Here is a 20,449-nt window from a genome sequence, read left to right as displayed (position 1 = left end):
CCAATCTGCCTTTTGCCTGGCTGAAAACGGAGCAGCAAGGAGTCACTCCTTTTTGGGGTGGCAAAAAGCTGGCCCCCATGTAAACAACCAGGCGGCCTCTGGGTGGCTTGGGAGTGTGGAGCATGTAAACACCATGCTCCCATGCCACCTGGAAGGCAGCGCAAAGGGGCGGTCTGTTTCACCACAAACTAAGAAGGGATAGCTAGGGAGCTGGGTGTGTTTAGCCCGGAGAAGGGAAGGTTAAGGGGTATCATTGGTTAAGGGGTATCATGGTATCATTGTTTAAATACTTGAAGGGATGTCATATTGAAGATGGAGCAAGATTGTTTTCTGCTGTCCCACAGACTAGTACCCAGAACAATGGATTCAAACTACAGGAGAAGAGATTCTACCTAAAAATTAGGAAGAACTTCCTGAAGGTAAGAGTTGTTGAACAATGGAACATGCTGTCTTGGAGCAAGTGGAGTCTCCTTCATTGGAGGTTTTGAAACAGAGGCTGTTGGGAGTTCTTTGATGGTCTAGTATTCCTGCATGGCAGGGGGTTGGACTGAATGGCCCTTGTGGTATCTTCCAACCCTATGCTTCCATGAACAAGCATCACCATTTGGAACCTACCTGAGAAATAAGATTGGAACCACTGAAGCACAGTGCCCCTAAAATTTCTTGCACTGAAACCCATTATTGTGTTTTAGGACATAACCTTCGTTTGTATTTGAGCCAACCACCATACTTCTCACATAATGATGATTAAAGTCAGCATTAGCCTTTTCTTTATTATACCATAAACAGCCATGCTAGACAAACCTTAGGTCATGTCTCTCTAATTCCAACATTCTTTTGTTCTATAACACTCTTTCAACCACACCAAACAAGAGAAAAAGTACAATGTTAAGTTTGCTAATCCTAACCCTCCTTTTTGTTTAGAATCTTGAAGTACAGTGGACTGTTCCGGATGCCCTGCGTAAGGCGAATTCCGCCTATGCTTGAGCCCCATTCACTTGAATGGGGCTTGTGCGTGCGGTAGCGTACGTGTGCCACGGGAACGCACCCAATTCATCTGAATGGGATGCAACACCCCTTGTGCCCCACATGCTCCCACGCGGCTTGACCTCATAAGCTCAAAGCCGCGTATAACGCGGGTGCACTGTATTTTTAAAATTTAATTCTCAGTTTTTCCCCTGCCTAATACATTCTGATAAGTCTTTTTGCCATCAATTAAATGGCACATTGGAAAGCCTGCATGGCATAGTGGTTTGAGTGTTGTTCTATGACCACGGAGACCAGGCTTTGAGTCCCAGCATGGCCATGAAACCCACTAGGTGACCTTGGGCAAGTCACAGGCTTTACCCTCAGGAGAAGGCAATGGCAACCCTCCTCTGAACATATCTTGCCAATAAAACCTCAGGATAGGTTTGCCTTAGGATCGCCATAATTCAGAAACAACTTGAAGTTACATAACAATAACAAATAACAAATTTGTCAAAATCAGTGCTATCTGAAATAGGAATACTGTAACATTTTAATTAAAACTTTTATTTTTATCACTGTGATTGAACCTAACAATTTTCAATTTTCCCCATTTATGGATTAATAATAATAAGAAATAAGAAAAAATATTTATATTTTCCTGCCTCTCCCAGGTGGATCGAGGCAGGATCACAACCCAATTTCTTTTAGCAATAAGAAATCTAAAGATGTAAGAATCTGTGGCTATGGTTATTAGTAATTTTAGTGGGATTATTTAGTTGGATCTGTAATGGTAGATTTCTTTCTTTTTTCTTTTTAAATTACAGTCAGGATGGAGAGGAGGTTAGAGCTTTACTGTATATTAGTTGTATGGCTTTTTCCCCTTTTTTCTTCATGTTCTCTTTTTCTTCTCTCCTTTTCTTTTTCTTTGATTGTATATTACTTTCATTGTAAATTAGATTGTTCATGCTGAAAATTAATTTTTTAAAAAAACTCCTCTCTCCAAAAAATGGGTTTGGGTAAATTCTTACTATTTTTTAAAACCCCCAAACTAAATGAAAATTTCATCCATCTCAAGCCTAGAAGCAAATACAGTGGGCCCTCCCCTTATGCAGGGGATCAGTTCCGGACCACCACCACCCATGTAAGGGGAATGCCACCTATGCTTGAGCCCCATTAAAAATATGCCAGGGAAAAAAGTATGCTGAAAGCTATGTATATTGCGCTCACGTATGATGTGGGCACACTGTATGGCATTTTAACATGGATACTACATGGAATGGAGAAAGGAAAGAGTGGTAAATGCAACTCTCATGTTAGTGTTGCATTCGGTCAGTAGCTACCTTAGAAGTCCTGAAGACCAGATAAAATAAGACATACATATTTTATATAAATGCACACACAGAGAAAAAAATCTCTTTCTCTCTACTTATTTGCACTGAGTACTCTTCCTCACCAGCAGCCTGAACCTTCTGTCTTGCCTAGCCAACATATTGTCTAAAACTCTTTGCAACAATTATTTTCCTTCTGCCACAACTAAACCTGTGGGAATCCAACAGGTATTATTCCTTGCTTTGGGGGGAAACTGCCCATAATCTTGGATAGAAATAGCTCAGCAACTCTTTTCCTTTTATACCCACTCATAAGCTAGAGGTCTATATTTCCCAGGCAATTTGTTGGGTTCTGTTATTTCCCTCCTATTGTCAACTTCCCCACATGAGAAGTATAACAAAGCCTCATATGAGGTCACTCTGAGTCCACCACTGCCTCTGGCAATACAGTTATGAATACAATAAAAGATTAGGCTCAACTACATTTAATAGTATTATATAGTAGAAGGAAGTAGAAGAAAATATTGCTGCATGTAGTGTTCTAGACAGCCACGCATTTTTATAGGATACATCCTTTTCTTTTTCTTCTCCACTCCCAACACACACTTAGACTTTTATGTTCACTGAACATGCTTGCTCCCTACCCCAACTGAAGCTCTGTAAATGGCTCAGCAGGGACATAGCCGGGGGGGTTCTTGGGGTCCGGACCCCCCCTTCCATTAGAAAAACGAATGGTGCGTGCTGCTGCGCTGCCGCACCCAAGCCCCATTATAATGGTGGCACTTAATCTGGACCCCCCCCCCCTTCCTAAAATCCTGGCTACGTCCCTGGGCTCAGTCAATCCACTAATACTTCCAGGCTGTCCTATTATTATTAAAAAGTTTTCAGAAGGTGAGGAATTCTGAGCTGCAGAACAACATAGTCCTGGATTGGTGCATTCCAAGTAGGTATAATTTTTCTTCCATCTGCTTCATGAAAATCTGTTGAAATCATTATTCTAATTTAAAAAAAACCTGGTGGTGAGAACCAAGAGAAACGTCAACAAAGAAATAATTGTAGGGTGTGCAGGAGTGCAAAAATGTGGAGAAGAAAAAATAAAGAGGTCAAACACTCGTGAGTCCAATTAGAGCAATTTGGACATACAGAAGACAATTTCAGAGGTTGGATCCAGTGTTCCTGGTCCAAGTTCTGGATGTGTTCTAAATCTGGGTTCAGTCACAGAATTACTAGAACAAACCATTATTTTTCAGCCTCAGTCCCCTGGTGGTAAAATGCAATGATAATTACCTTCATAAATTCTAAGGCAAGATGTTAAAGAAAAAGACGGCCGCCCGACTGAGCGGGCAGGCCATGTTGCCACCGGAGCGGCGACGCAGGCTCGGTGGAGTGCCCCAGCATGCTTTGCTGGGTGCTTTGCTGGGGCGTGCTTGCTGGCGATTGGCTGCTGGGGAGGGAAAGGGAGTTACTTCCGCCTCTGAAAGGCCGCTCTAGGGGGTGGATAGTCCCTCTCTACAGTTGCCTCGGTCCTCCAGGGCGACCGATTGGTTCAGCTACTCTGGTGGCGGGGCGACTCCCTTCCCAGCAACCCCCTGGGCATGGCCTATTTAGGCCCAGTTGCCCAGTGCACGGTGCCATTTGCTGCTTGGCTCTCCCACCCGCCCTCCGCCAGGGTGTTGGTGTTTGTCACAACTTTGGGGCGGCAGCAGAGGGTCTGGATCTGGTGGTCTTGGTCTATATGGTTGCATAGCACTGTATCAGGAGTCCCTATGGGACACGGGAGCGATGAGGACATGCGTTGTGGCCATTGCGGGGGCCATAACGTGACACCGCTTCCCGGTGACTAGGGGATTTAATTTGAATGCAATCACTAGGTTGCATGGATATGAGAGGGCGTTCCATCAGCCCCTAGCTCATCCCGACATCTTGCTGATATATGACTGGCCAGTATCTTACAACAGCGGGTTGTACGATGATCCAGACCTCATGCTTTTGGCCCACCCTACCTTTTGGCTGCTGGTTTTGCGTGAATAAAGTTGTGGCCTTTCCTCCACATATGGCTCATGTCTTATTGTGGCGCCGCCCAGGCAACTATCCTCTCCCAAAGAGTTCTCTCTCTCTCTCTCTCTCTCTATATATATATATATATATATATATATATAATTTACCCCCCCCCCAAAAGGAGACACAAGAGAGTGCAGCAACTATAGGACCATTGCATTAATTTCCCATGCAAGCAATCATACTTAAAATTCTGCAGCAAAGACTCCTACTATATATGAAGCAAGAAATTCCAGAGGTGCAAGCTGGATTCAGGAAAGGAAGAGGCACTAGGGACCACTTTGTAAACAAACATTGGATAATGAAGCACACAAGAAAACTCCAAAAGAAAACCATAATGTGTTTTATAGATAACAGAAAAACCTTTGACTGCATCGATCACAATAACATATGGCATACTCTTAAAGGAATGGAAGTGCCACTACATTTGAGTGTCCTGTCCATGTATAACCTGTACTCAGGACAAGAGGCTATTGTTAGAACAGAATATGGAGAAATAAAATGGTTCCCAATCAGCTACAGATTCAGGCAAGGCTGCATTCTACCACCCTACTTGTTCAACTCATATGCAGAGCAGGTTTAGATTCAGAGGAATGTTGAGTGATGATCAAAGGAAGCAATATAAACAATCTAAGATATTCAGATGACACCTTACTACTAGCAGAAAACATCAGATTTGGAACAATTACTAAAAAAATTGAAGGAAGTGCTAAGACAGGTGTAATGTTGAACACTAAGAAAACAAAAAATAATGACCACAGGTGATTTAAATAAATTCAAACAAGATGATAAAGAAATTGAAACAGTAAAGGTTTCCTATACCTTGGATCAATCATTGATCAGAACAGAGATTGCAGTCAAGAAGATTAGGACTGGGAAGGGCAACTATGAAAGAACTAGACAAAATGCAAAAAAATAAAACTGAACACTAAAGTTAGGATTGTCCAAAGCATCATATTTCTCCTCACCATGTACAGATGTGAGAACTGGACAGTGAAGAAAGCTGACAGGAAGAAAATCAATTCATTTGAGATGTTGTGCTTGAGAAGAGTGCTGAAGATACTGCGACCAGCCAAAAGACAAACAAATGGGTCCTAGGACAGATCAAGCCTGAATGATCCCTTGAAGCCTAAATGACTAAACTGAAGCTGTCATGAGAAGGAATTACTCACTAAGAAAAAACAGTAATACTGGGAAAGGTGGAGGGCAGTAGAAAGAGAAGAAAACTGCATACCAAATAGTTAGACACCATCAAGGAGGCCATAGATTTGAGCCTGAAGAATCTGAGCACAGCAGTTGAGGACAGGGAGCCTTGAAGTTGACTCATTCATGGGTCAACATGAGCTGAGGTTGACTTGAAGACTGTTAACAACAACAAAAATGGGGCAGAACAGATGGGCAAGAAAAAGCTGCTCGATTCTGCTTTTTCCAAAAGTGGGTTGAAATCCTGCTGCCCACATGGCCATCTCCCAAAGCAGGCCAAATAAGCAAAGGTCGCTCATGGTGTCAAGCCATGCCACTGGGTATTTTGTTATTGTTGCCTTCCCACCATGTATGTGCACCAGCACACAAACATACCAACTGCAATCTCCAAGTACCTCCTGTGTCTGCCCAGATGCCATCTATTTGCATGGCTACCCCTTTGATTGGCCACAGTCGCACATGCAGTGCTCTGCCCTACAGGGCATTGGTGCATCAGTGTCCAAAGCACCATCATGCAGCCCTCTCTTATATGCCCTCTTCATTCCATGCCCCCCTGTTGGACTATCTAGTTTGTGTATGTTGTAATTACATCCATTGGCGTTGTCACACTTTCATTTCTTTGCTTTGCCACAGCCTTGCATTAGCCTTGGGGCATTTCTATGCAGGCACAAAGATGCACATTTTATGCCTTGAGCTGAACTATCTTGGATTCTTTTTGCTCCACTTTTTTGGCCCTGAGCATGGCTTTGGTCCAGTTTCCAGCCACTATCGAGGCATGCCTTGTCTAAATGCTCCACCTTCATCTGGAAAACACATTATTTTGCCCTTCTGTTTCACCCCCAAAACAGGAATGTAGGATGAAATGTGAGACCTCCTACATGCAAATTAGAAGTGATTAAATCTATTTTAATGCCTGAAGACCCTACTAAACCACTTTATGCTCTTGCATTTAAAAACCAGACAGGACAAATTATAACATCTTGGACCAGTGGTGGCGAACCTATGGCATGTGTACCAGAGATGGCACTCAGAGCCCTCTCTGTGGGCACATGCACCATCGTCCGAACACAGACTTTACTAGAGTTTGTCACTAGAAATCCAGAGGGACGTGGCACTTTGCGATAAATAAGTGGGGTTTGGGTTGCAGTTTAGACACTCGGTCTCTAAAAGGCTCTCCATCACTGCGCTTGGACTCTTGGTCGTATGTTGGAACCCAAGCAGCCTGACAGTGACACCTCCTTTGGCTCTTCTTCTAACCATTTCCCCACCTGTAGGGTTATGTGACTGCCATACCTGAGTTTGGAAAACCATCCACTATTTCATTTTTTCCCAAAATGCTGAGGAGAATTTGCTGTTAACACTGAGTGATGCAGCAGCCAAAAAAGCCAATATGATCCTAGGCTGCATCAATAGTCATGTAGTGTCTAGATCGATCCAAGTAATAGCACTGCTGGAATACAGCGTCCGATTTTGGAGAGCACAATTCAAGGGGGTCAAGGCCAACCAAAACAGGGGGGAGTGACGTAGGGAGCTGGGTATGTTTAATCTGCAGAAGAGAAAGTTAAGAGGTGATATGATAGCGATGTTTAAATATTGGAAGGGATTAATAAAAAATAATAATTGTAAGGTGCTCTGAGAGCCTTTAGGGTGAAGGGTGGGATATAAATACCATAAATAAATAATAATATCATATTGAGGGTGGAGCAAGCTTGTTTTCTGCTGTTCCAGCTGGGCCCAGCTCCACCATAATAGGCCTACAGCAGAGCAAACAGAATTGCTGCATTAGGAGAGGGTAGCTCCTAAAAGTATCAGAGTTTTCTTGTTTTTATTATTAAGTTATATTTATTGAAATTCTCTACCTGATCATGGCCTCTGTGTCCCGTTCTTGCTATTTAAATTCTCCCCATTACACACAGTGGTCAACATAATGTCACTGTGGGACATTATGGAAAATGGAACAGCTCAGCACTTCTGCTTCCACCAGGTAAACCAAAGCTGGTACCAAAGCAAATGTCAATGCTGGTAAGTCCTGCTAGGGAAAAAGGGATGCTAGCATCTTCTAGTGATGGTGGGTGGTGATCTCCCTAATTTGTTTTGTGTTAGAAAGGCTAACAAGTTTGTTTTTAAAAAGGACTATCAAATCTAAAACTGAACTCCTCAACTGATATGGGTACCCTTATGGAGCAGCTGTCTCAGGCCTGCAAAGATACACCACAGGAGAAGGCTTGGCTTAAAGCCCAGGTGAAATAAGACAAAACCTCATCTTCTTTTCCCTTCCCTTCACACCAGGTTGAACAATCAACTTCAAATTCTGCTTTGGTAAAGCAAAATGCTGTTTCATATGCTTCTCTTATTAGAACAATTTGTTTGATAGATGAAGAGGAGTCAAAATTCTGGAAACAGTAAGACATGCACAGAAAATATTCACTGGCATGTTGGTAGAAGATATCCACACTTTTCAAGCATATAATTGCTCTTCATCAGAGGAAACAAACCGAAAGACATTTGTTTCAGGAAATATCTTCTGGGTTTCTATATTCTGTATAAAATATAGTGTGCGTAGTCTCCCTTTAATCTTTCTCAATATAATATGAGCAATCTCCTTTCCAGATACCCATTTTTAACACCACCAGAACCAATTGTGGTGTAAACATGCACATGTGTGCGCACACGTACACACACACAGTTACTGCTCTCCTTCACAGGTCTGTAGCTATAATATTTTAAACTCTCTATCCGGTCATATCTTATTAGCCATATGAGGCAATCAAATCAGATCAAACTGTTACTTGAGCACCATTTATTTATTTTTATCCATAAAATTTAATCTTACCCAGAGCAAGAACAGGGAACGCTTCACACTCTCAATTGACTTCAAATGACATATGACATTTATTAGGAAACCAATATCAAAGTGAAGGCTGTATTTGCTGCCCCTGATTTGGAGATATTTGGATGGAAAATAAATAGCAAAATCCCTATTCACTTTATTTTCTCCCTCTGCTTATGTAACCTGGGGCCATGTTAGAGACCCCTCTACTTTTAGGATGCTTATGTAACTTGGACACAAAGTAGAAAGCTGATAAAGAGTGGCCTCTGGCTGTTCTGGCCATGATTGCGCTGGGACCACAGTGACCACATGGCCCACTTCCAAAGCAGGCCGCCACTGCAGTCCCAAACTGACCACTGCCAGGAACTAGATTATATCCACTCCTTTTTGGTCTGGCTTTTAGCCACCTAGTGCATGGCTTCGAGCCACTTTGAGGGTGTGTGTCATGTAAATGGCAGTGGACAGAAGCCTCTTTATTTGGCCTGTGCATTTCAGGCCCTGGGGTCACATTAGAGCCCCTAAGAGAACTCCTCTTCTGATGATGATAGTCACAATGATATCCCCAAGCTAAAAAACATCTGTGTCGGAAGAACTTGAGGCTCCAACTGACAGATCTCCTCTGGAAACTCTAGAAATTGATGCACAGCCTGAGATCTCCAGAGACAACTCACCCCTTCCAGAGAAGGCCTGGAGACTGACTCTAATGTGAAGCTACAAACCCTAGGGAGAGAAGACATCTGAAGCTAAAAGACATCAGGGCTCCATCCTGATAATGATGATAATAATAATAATAATAATAATGATAATAATAATAATATGTTTTATTTATATACCGCTATTCCAAAGATCATAGCGGTGAACAGCAAGTAAGCTAATTAGCAAGTAAGTGATGAAATACAAAGCTCCAGCAGCAGGTTACTTTGGGAATAATCTGTTATCAACAGCTTCAGGTGTGTGAGGACCTGTTCTCGGTGGTGCTGAGAACAATATGACATTTTTGCCCAACTTATTCCCCACTCTCACCACTCTTTTGATTTCTGTTCCATTTATCTCCTGGCAACCTGGCATTGACATGCTTGTTCCTATGAACTACAATGCTCTGTCTGTTTCCTTGTACCAACCTAGTTTCTTTGTACTGACTGACTTCCTCCATCAACATCTGAAAACTGTTTATATGCTTGGCATATTCCTTGGCCCTGCTGGGCACATACATCCATAAACCAGGACATCCTACCTGTACAATATCTCCAAGTTGGGGATTCTGAAGTTGGGAGGTCATTTTAGCTCTCTAGCATAAAGCAGCATAAGATTCATATTCCTATGTATGCATGTAGGCATCCAACAAAGTAGCTATTTATTAAAACACTCCAGCAGGCATGTTTGCAGTTGAAGAATGAACATTGAGGCATTTCTATCATCTTGGCTCAAGTCTCATGTCTTTTTCCCACTCCCCTCTTTCCTTTTTCTCTGTGCAGACACCTCCACTTCCGGAAGAAAAATAGTTACAGAAGAGTCCAATTTATCCTAATCCTAAAACATGAGGACTGTCAGGAACTAAACAGTATGCAACACAAATATATGCAATGCATGCAATGAAAATCATGAAAATAATTTATGAGAGACTCGTGTGTGTGTGTGACTCCATCCAGTCTCAGTCGCTATTTCTCCCAGCCTAACCTCTTGTGTCTTACTGACTCTGGGCATTCCCTGGTGGACTAGTTCGAAAAACAGTTCCTTTGCCTAGGACTTAATGTTCCTTAAAGGGCAAAAGGTTCATGTCTGTCCAGGTAGAATACTAACTAATGAAATATAGATGAAACATGAAGGAGTCGTTGCTGAGCTGCTTCCCTGCTAGCCTTTGATTTGCAGCTCAGAGGAGTCTGCAGGATCCATGCTGAGCAGCTGTCCAATCTGCTAGCAACAAGGGTGTAGCAGTGGCACTATCTTGGTGGCACCAAGAACCATGCTGTGGGGAGCTATGATCATAGAATCATAGAGTTGGAAGAGACCACAAGGGCCATCCAGTCCAACCCCCTGCCATGCAGGAAATCCAAATCAAAGCATCCCCGACAGATGGCCATCCAGCCTCCGTTTGAAGACCTCCAAGGAGGGAGACTCCACTACACTCCAAGGGAGTTTGTTCCACTGTCGAACAACCCTTACTGTCAGGAAGTTCCTCCTAATGTTGAGGTGGAATCTCTTTCCCTGCAGCTTGCATCCATTACTCCGGGTCCTAGTCTCTGGAGCAGCAGAAAACAAGCTTGCTCCCTCCTCAATATGACATCCCTTCAAATATTAAAACAGAGCTATCATATCACCTCTTAACCTTCTTTTCTCCAGGCTAAACATCCCCAGCTCCCTAAGGTGTTCCTCAATACAATATACTGTATTGTTGATATTTATTGTTTGTTGCTCTATGATGTTGTAACCCGCCTTGATCTCATGGAAAGGCGGGCTAGAAATAAACGATTTATTTATTATTATTTTAAGGTTTCCAGACCCTTCACCATTTTAGTCGCCCTCCTTTGGACACGCTCCAGTTTCTCAATGTCCTTTTTGAATTGTGGCACCCAGAACTGGACACAATATTCCAGTTGGGGCCTGACCAGAACAGAATATAGTGGCACTATTACTTCCCTGGATCTAGACACTATACTTCTGTTGATGCAGCCTAAAATTACATTGGCCTTGTTAGCTGCCGCATTACACTGTTGACTCATGTTCAACTTGTGGTCTACTTGGACTCCTAGATCCCTTTCACATGTTGTCTTCTTAAGCCAGGTGTCCCCCATCCTATATCTGTGCATTTCATTTTTTCACCCTAAATGCAGTACCTTACATTTCTCCATGTTGAATTTCATTTTGTTAGCTTTGGCCCAGTTTTCTAGTCTGTTCAGGTCATTTTGAATCTTGATCCTGTCCTCTGGAGTATTAGCTATTCCTGCTAATTTGGTGTCATCTGCAAATTTGATAAGTATTCCCCCAATTTTTTCCTCCAAGTCATTGATAAAGATGTTGAATAGCACTGGGCCCAGGACAGAGCCCTGTGGAACACCACTGGTTACTTTTCTCCAGGATGAAAAGGCGCCATGGCTGAACATCCTTTGGGTTCGGCCGGTCAACCAATTACAAAATCCACGTAACAGTTGCCTTGTCTAGCCCACATTTTACAAGCTTGTTTGCTAGAATGTCATGGGGAACCCTGTCAAAGGCCTTACTGAAATCAAGATATACTATATCCACAGCATTCCCTTCATCTACCAAGCTAGTAATTTTATCAAAGAAAGAGATCAGATTTGTCTGGCATGATTTGTTTCTCTGAAACCCATGTTGACTTTTTGTTATTATGGAATTGCTTTCTAGATGTTCACAGACTCTCTGTTTAATGATCTGCTCTAGAATCTTTCCTGGTATTGATGTCAGACTAACTGGACGATAATTGTTTGGATCCTCTTTCTTCCCCTTTTTGAAGATGGGGACAACGTTTGCCCTCCTCCAGTCTGCTGGGACTTCTGTTCTCCAGGAGTTTTCAAAGATTATTGCCAATGGCTCAGATATTACATTTGCCAGTTCTTTTAATACCCTTGGATGTAGTTCATCTGGTTATGGAGACTTAAATTCATTTAGATTAACAAAGAATTCCTGTACTATCTCTTTACTTATTTTGTGCTGTAATTCCCCTATTCTGTCCTCTGCTCCTTTATCCTCAGGTTGAGTTCCCTTTGCCTTTTCTGAGAAGACTGAGGCAAAGAAAGTGTTGAGTAATTCTGCCTTTTCTCTGTCCTCTGTTAGCATTTTGCCATCTTCTCCACACAGTGGTCCTACCATTTCCTTCTTCTTCCTTTTGCTGCGGACATATCCATAGGGACTAAACCCATTCCTAGATCAAGTCCAGAAACCTGCACTGGAGAGGAAATGTCCCTGTTCAATCTCTTTCCTCTAATTTGGGGACATCATCTTTGGGCTTCAGTGCTCTCTCTTCCACCAAAGGCATGATGGCAGGACAGGTCGAGTCCTACTACTATCCCTTCCCTCAGGAATTGCTCCCAGCCCAGAGGCCCAGTCTGATGAATCAAACCAGGAATACAGTAGTCACGCCAGTTGCAAAAAATACAAATTACAGAGGAAGCTGGAAATCCAGGCTCATCTCAGTTTACCCAGCAAATGGGGGGATTAAGGGAAAACTATGCTATGTCCATTTTTCAATTGATTTGATTAATTGGCAAACACCCCTCAACTGAAGGACCGTCTGGATCTGAGCCTTCCTGGGTTCTAGACCATCATCCAAACTGGGTAGATCTTCAACAATTATTAGATGAACTCTTAACAGCTGAAGAAAAATATCAGATAGCCAACAATGTTAATTACCGACTGTGGCAAATATTGGTTGGTAGATCAGAGGGAAAGGGGGAATATCTGAAGTTCCCTCTGTTGGAAATGGAAATACAACGAGGAAAATTAAAATAAGTAATGAAAACCACAACACATGAGGGTATAAAAGCATCTGGGACTCACATGGCCAATTTAAAACTGTCCTCCAGGATCCTAAGGAACACCTCAGTGACTATTATGGCCAATTAATGAAAGCTCGCAGACCACATGGAGATATAGATCCAGAAGACACAAGCAATCAGTCCATGATAGTCCTGTTTGTGAACCAAGGAGATTATCTTACTGGCAAAAAAGACAGGAGCACAGTGGTATTCTCCCATCAATATTGTGTGATAACACAACAATTACCACACGATATCGTGCGACATCACAATGACCCCATGTTATAAAGAGGGATTCTAGCACCACTTTTTATTCACGAAAAATGCCAGTGAATAAAAGGCAGCGCTAGAATTCCTTGTTATTCATGGGATAATCACAGGATAATCACAGCATCACATGACATTGCATGATAAGCATTGCATAATATTGACAGGAGCATACGGCTATTCTCCCGCCTTTTTTGCCAGTGTGATAATCTCCTTTGTGGCTAAAGATTTAAAAGAATATTTCTACAAACGTGCCCCCAAGTGGCACCTCTACATGAAATCCTGAGCCTGGCCACCTATGTAATGAATGAGCTGAACCAAACAAGAAAAAGGAAGAAAGAAATGGAAAATGAAGAATCCCAGGAAATCAAGATTTTAGCCACTGCCTTACAATATTGAAAGCCTCTGAATAATGCTGCAGCCCCGATCTGGCCTTTGCAGGGCACAAAGTGCCACAGCAGCACTGTAATGCTGTGCACCATGTGGGGCAGAGTCGGGGCATGCATCATGTGTACGCTATGCCCCAACTCAGCAGCCAAGCCAGCCTTTAAGGCCAGTCTGCACAGGGCCCATGTGCCTTATGACATGTGCCAGTTCTGTAAATGATCAAGACAGTGGAAGAAGGAATATCCAAAAGACCAAAAGACAAAGACTCACCTCCTAAGGCAGGACTTATCAACCTTGGGGAGGACGACAACTGGACAGAATGGCAGTTTCATGGGGATTCTTATCTCATTGCTTTATTACAGCCCCGACTGGGGAAATTGTGTTCCTATTTCTGCTGCAGAAATAAAGCTCCCCCCCCCCCCCCACTAATCTCTGCTCATGTTGCTTTGCAAAATTGGACCAATCTGCTAGGCAGCAAAACTCAATCTTGTGAGTCAGATTTTTGTGCAATTCTGTAAATACATAAAATTTAAAATGCAATAGGCGTTCCTTTGTTGTATGTAATATTAAAAAGTAGCATCATTACAATTTTTTTTGCTTAATCAACTTGTCTTTTTGTGCGGTGATAGGGGAATCTCTATCTCAAACAGGCTTTTGCTCAGGAGCCAGACTAAATGTGACAAACATCTACTGTGCAGCAGTAGTAGTGAAAGGTTACACTGGCAAAGGAACCCTCACAGGCGTGATGGTGGCATCATAACTAATTCTGGTTAGTACTTTGCAGAGGAAGGCACAGTAAACCTCTTTTTGATTATTATTTTTTACCACAAAAACTCTATGATGAGACAATATAAAATGAAGCAAGAGAGAGTGCTAGAGGATGAGACTCCCAGGGCCAACGGCTCTCAACTGGGGTAAAGGAAGCTATGGCCTTGAGTCTGCAAGGCCTGAGCAGGGCTCCTGATGATAGGGTGGTTTGGATGTCTCTCATTCATGGAGTCACCATAAGTTGAAGTCAACTTAACAGCAGTTAACAACAACAAATTTTTGTACATGCTCTGTATCTTCTACAGAAAGGGGGAAAAGCTCTATGCATAGACCTTTTCAGCAAGCTGGGGAGAGCACTCTCCTGCTGGACACAAGAACTCTAACAGGAAATGGATATTACTTGACAATTATGTTGCTGTGCTCAGATTATGTATCTTGACCAAAATATTTTTTCATATCCACAGTGGTTTATGATGCCATTACAAATAGTTAGAAATGAATGCCTATGTCTCTTGCTAAAATCCCATTTTTCCAGTCAAATTTTTATGCTATCCTATTTCTACAATATTTTAAAATGTTTGTTAAAGTGAATGTGAAAATCTGGACATTTATTTTGAACAATATATATTTATATATTTCAAATAAAAGCCTTTCTGCACACAGCTTTCTCAAATGTATACATTTCTGTACACAGTGTTTTCACTAGCGAGCTGGACTGAAAAATTCAAGGATATGCAAAACAAAGGTTAAGTTATTTTCAGTTTACATATTAGATCAAAATGTAGTCAGCAAACCAAACAAATTTTGCCACGCTTGTTACTTATGGCTCAGTTTGTCTTAGCAACAACCAACAGAACAAGGCTCCTGGGCTCAAATGGAGTGCAATGCATTTTATGGCAGAAGAATGAAGCATGTGAAAGGGCAGAAGTTAGAGTTGAATGCAAAGGAATGTCTCCTTACCCTTTCCGAATGACAACAATAATTGCCCCTAACAGGATGATCAGTACCACGAGACCTCCAGCACAAATGCCCAGAATGAGACCCATTTCCTCAGAGTGCTGGGACACTTCCAGTGGACGCTTAGTCTCTTTGCAAGCAGCTGCAAAAGATGAACACAGAATAGGCATGTTGAAAAAGTAGAAGCGACAGTGGTGAACCTTCACTTTTTCCCTGTCATAAATATCAATCGTATATTTAAAATTTATTGCTTGAATTTATACCATGCCTTTCTCCCAGTATAGGATCCAAGGAGGCTTACAGAAATATAAAACAAGATTACATTAAAAAAAAACCTGTTCTACAAACGTTGAAACGAATCAAATGCTAATACTAAAACCCTGATTAAAACAGTTAAAATATATTCAAGACAAAAACAAAATACAGTACATCACTTCACATGTACTACTGCTAATGCAATTCACACCTCAAAGGCTTGCATGAACAAAAAGGGCTCCTCCACCTGCCATCAGAAATAGAATAGGGAGGGGGCCAAGTGGACCTCCCACTGAAGAGTGTCCCACAGCCTGGGAGCATCAATGGAGGACGCCCTATCCCACATCCTCATCAAATATGCCAGTGGAGATGGTGGGACTGAAAGAAAGTCCTTCCCTGCAAATCTTAAAACTCATCGTTGGTATAGATAGCTATGATCTTTCTGGATCCAAGCAATTTAGGGTTTTAAAAGTTAAAACCAGCATTCTGGGTTGTGCCTCGAAATAGACTAGCAACCACAGAAATTATTCCAACTGGACACATGATCCCTTGTAAACAGTCCCAGTCAACAGTCTGGCTGCAGCATTTTGAAACTGCTGAATTTTTCAGACAGATTCAAAAGGCAGTTCCACAAAGAATGTTACCCTAGGGTCAGGCCCCTGATCACCCCTCTCATATTTGATATCAATTTAATATTAAAAGAGAAGCTGAGGTGGGTAGCCTGAGAAGCACCCCCATTGCAGTGACCTGGCCATCCCATATTTGGAAACCCAGATGGCTCTAGCAAGGGACAAAGCAAGAGCACACCCCCCCCCCCCCCACAATGAGATTATCCAAAGGCATCAGCACAATCCCTTTGTCTATAGAGGGCGATGGTGGGATTCTGACCTGAGAAGGTGGTTGTGCATATACAGAAAAAGGGTTTCCCCCCAGTAGAAGTAGTTTTCCTTTGTCTGAAATATTAATGCCAACTGTCCGAACATCTCACTCTCCCAACCATTCTTCTCCCTTGGGAAAGCAGTTTAGCACTGAGGAAATCCATTCATCTCCGAGTGGCCCGCCCCAGGATATAATTTTGAGTATAAATATCACTGCCTGCACACTGCCAGTTCGGTCTAGTGTGAAGCAGGACAGAATCTCTGTTTGACTTATACTAGATTCCTCAATAAGCCGGCCACCCCACTTGCCACGGCGGCTACTGAGCCATCTCCATTTCAGACACCCGCCTTGATTGGAACCACACTTCAGAATCAGTACAGTATTACCATTAGCAAGGCCTCCACTTCACATTTTCCCACCTTTGCTTCATTAGTCCTTGTGTGTCTGCTGTGTGTGTTGATTATTTCACTAATAAATTACAAAACCTATTTGGTTTGGCAGTGATATACAAAGGGAAAGATCCCAGGTTGAACGTTGCCCCAGCCAAGGAGTATTCTTATTTGAGCTATTTAAATTCCCCTAAAAATATATTAATTTGTGGCTGCCCTCCTGTGCCCTCCAGGTTTCTGGGTGACAAGAGTGTGTTACAGTAGTCTCAACAGGATGATATACACACTGGGGGTAATACTTGAAGATTTTCTTTCATCAGCACAAGAGGAATGTCATATACTGCATTCAGATAAAGTAAAGAATAATTTTTACCCCAACTCATCCTTGTAAAAACAAAATCAAGGCCTTCTCGAGCCTACTTCATCAGATGCATGTGGTGGGATGGAAAGCCCAGGGACAGACCTATATAACATTGTTTTAATTTGTTCATTGATTTAGGAGCCCTTATGGGCTAAGAGGCAACACAGAATTGCTTTAAATAATAAATGCTTGCTTGCTTTGCAAGCAGCCATCTTGCTGCTAACCAATACCCTATTATTACCTGATACACATTATTCAGCAGCAGAGTACAAAACAAAGCCCAGTCAGGAATGGCAGTAATAAGCAAAGCCAGAAATAAAAAGGCCTACCTTTACGGGCTATTCGGATACAATTCAGCCTTGTTTCCTAAAAGAGAAAAAAAAAAAAACAGACAGGCAGGTTTTACTTGCCCATGAAGATGATCATTTGCTATACTACAAAAGCAGAAGAAAGGATAATACTCACACAATGTCTTCTGTGAATTTGGTGGATGGAGATATATATATATATATATATATATATATATATATATATATATTACTATAGGTAGGAGGTTTTCTGCTAAATTTTACTTTATACCTTGTCATAGGGATTTGAGGTCAGGCCAAATCAATTATATAAAAAAGGAAGCCTCAAACCTCCCCATTATGCCTTTTTGAATAATTGTTATGGATGCTCAGAAGTCCCTTTAAAATATTAGCATCATAATGACGAAACAAAAATTAAAAGAAAAGCCCAATTTATTTTCACATGAAATGCTGAAGTGCAGCCCTAAAAGCAAATATCCATACAGAACCAGTATCTAGCTTCAACAACCTATTATGACTGGCCCAGAGTTTAGGAAAGGGGATATCATTCAACAAGACAGCACATGCTTTACACCCAGAAACTAGGTTCAACAACTCCAAGGGCTCTTTCACACGGAGGTGGCAAGCACCATTAAAATGTGATTAAATCATACTAATAGCTCGACTGGGGGAAGATTATCACACCCCTTTGCGCCTCTCCCATTCATGTCCCTGTAACAGACGCGTCACTGAGTAATAACGGGAGTTTCCATAATTACCCAATGGCACGTCCACTACAGTTTACGCACAGGTCATGAACGAGAGAAGTGTGCGGGGTTTGATAATCTTCCCCCCCAGTCACGCAATTAGCATGATTTAATCACATTTTAATGACACTTGCCTCTCATGTGAAGATCACAGGTCTGAGGGCTGAGAAAAAGACTTGTGCTTAATATACCTTAGACCCATTGCCAATTCTGTGAAAGGTAAACCAATGTTAAGCCTCACTATAACATAGAAAGACCAATGAGCTGATTCAATATAATGCAGCTTCATATTCATTAGAGATGGAGAAATTTGTTTCACTTTTTATAGTTAAGCCCATACTTGTTCTGTCTCATTCCTGTGTTTCTAGCATATGTGAAAATGCATTATGAGCCCACGTGGTGCTGTGGTTAAATGCCAGTACTGCAGCCACTCACTCACAAACCACAAGGTTGTGGGTTCAATCCCAGCCAGGGGCTCAGGGTCGAGAGCCATGCATCCTTCCAAGGTTGCTAAAATGAGTACCTAACTTGATGGGGGCAATTAGCTTACAGTTGTAAACCATTTAGAGACTGTGAAGTCAATGGCTTTCATGGCTGGAATCCATAGTTTTGTGTGGAGTTTTTGGGCTATGTGGCCGTGCTCCTGAAGAGCTTATTCCTGATGTTTCGCCAGCATCTGGGGCTGGCATCTTCAGAGAATGAAGATGCCAGCCACAGATGCTGGCGAAACGTCAGGAATAAACTCTTCCAGAACACAGTCACATAGCCTGAAAACCCCACACAAAACACTTAAAGACTGCTTAATGTGGTATGAAGTGATATATAAATGAAGATGCTATTGCTATTTCCTTTTTGTGTCTATATTTTCATATGCACAAAAATTCAGAAATGCTTGTGTACATTTGTCCTTTAATATATATACTTTCTCTACCAGGACCTTGAATAATGCCATTTTATACATTCTTCTCATGACTATATATTTATTTATTTTATTTATTTAGATATTTATATCCCGCCCTTCAGCTCTAATGGCTCTCAGGGCGGCTTACAATATTATTTTTAATCAGACAGTTCCCTGCCCTCAGGCTTACAATCTGAAAGACAGGAGCAGGGAATGATGGAGGGAAAGGGGATGAGGTCCAGTGGTTCTTCTCTCCCTCTAAGGCCTGGACCAAGGCAGATGGATTGGAGGGAGGGATCTTCCTTCTTCCATATATATATATATATATATATATATATATATATATATGCAGTTTTTCTGAATTCACACATATTTGTAGGCACTTTCTACTGAACAATTCTGTGTCAAGATTTTACAACAAGTGCACAATTTCAGGGAAAGTGTGAAATGTAAAACATGGACCAAACAAATTTCTACCCGATTCCTGATATTCCTATGTGTCCTATGCAGGAGTGTATTTCTTTCAGTCTGTGGTTTTGTTTTTTCAATGACAATTTACCAACAATTTGCACAGAGGTGAAATGAATTTGAGATTTTTAAAAACTGGGAGAAATGCAAGAGAAATCAGAAGAGATTCATCTTCCCAATATAAGGCTTTGAGTTCTTAACTCTTAAAAATTCTGGCTCTGAATCCCTTCAACCATGTTAGTGCTGAATTAAGGTTGATATTTAAAATCTTGGCCCTGTCATTTCTGTACCCACTCCTTGCTACCCCAAAGAAGGGCAATGACACCATGATGCTGGGTATCATGACATCAGAGCATGGAGTGGAGCATGACAACATACAGGCCACTGGCACACCCTCAGCTCTACCCTTTCTAGATTCTTTGCTCAGTCCATCCATATCCCCTGCTGAGCAGTGCAAATTTTGACTGCTTCATTGAGATAGAGGAGGAATTTTTGCTTTCTCTGGTAATTTCCCCCCCAGTGTTTCCTGCCCACCTACTCAGAAAACACTCAGGCAACAAACCTGGATGATTGTTGGATAATGCTGTTAAACAGTTAGACTTACTAGCAAATAATGAGAAGAGGCAGGGGTATGCCCAGTCAACAAACTGAGCTCTTAGTGCATTTATATACTGAAAGTCTCCTCTCTAACTCCCCTTTAGGTTTTGGTGCCCAGGAGTAGAAGCTGGCTTTGGGAGTCAGCTTAGGGAATTTTCTGCTCCTGTATGTTCGATCTTGGAAACAGTTTAGCTGTGAAGATTCACTTAATACATGATGGCTGGCCAGTGAAGAGCTATTAGTTATGGCTAGCCGCCAGAGCTTTGTGTGGTTCTGCTGTAGGAC

General features: G+C 42.0%; 1 protein-coding gene across 9 annotated transcripts in view; it reads right to left on the bottom strand.

Annotated features, from left to right (window-relative positions):
• The window catches only part of LOC149301690 (receptor-type tyrosine-protein phosphatase U), a 332,194-nt gene that overhangs the window by 80,164 nt on the left and 231,581 nt on the right, over positions 1 to 20,449 (bottom strand). For all 9 annotated transcript variants that reach the window (XM_089483669.1, XM_089483670.1, XM_089483671.1 and 6 more), the window contains exons 13-14: positions 17,474 to 17,510; positions 15,264 to 15,402 (exon numbers count right to left, since the gene is read on the bottom strand). In XM_089483669.1, coding sequence (XP_089339795.1) covers positions 15,264 to 15,402; positions 17,474 to 17,510 — 176 coding nt within the window. The remainder of the gene's footprint in view (positions 1 to 15,263; positions 15,403 to 17,473; positions 17,511 to 20,449) is intronic.

Source organism: Sceloporus occidentalis, unplaced genomic scaffold (genome assembly GCF_023333645.1).
Source record: "Sceloporus occidentalis isolate IW3139 unplaced genomic scaffold, rSceOcc1.0.p SCAF_20, whole genome shotgun sequence".
NCBI classification, from domain to species: domain Eukaryota; kingdom Metazoa; phylum Chordata; class Lepidosauria; order Squamata; family Phrynosomatidae; genus Sceloporus; species Sceloporus occidentalis.
The sequence above is the reverse complement of the archived record's forward strand: the minus strand, read 5'-3'. Positions and strand labels throughout refer to the sequence as shown.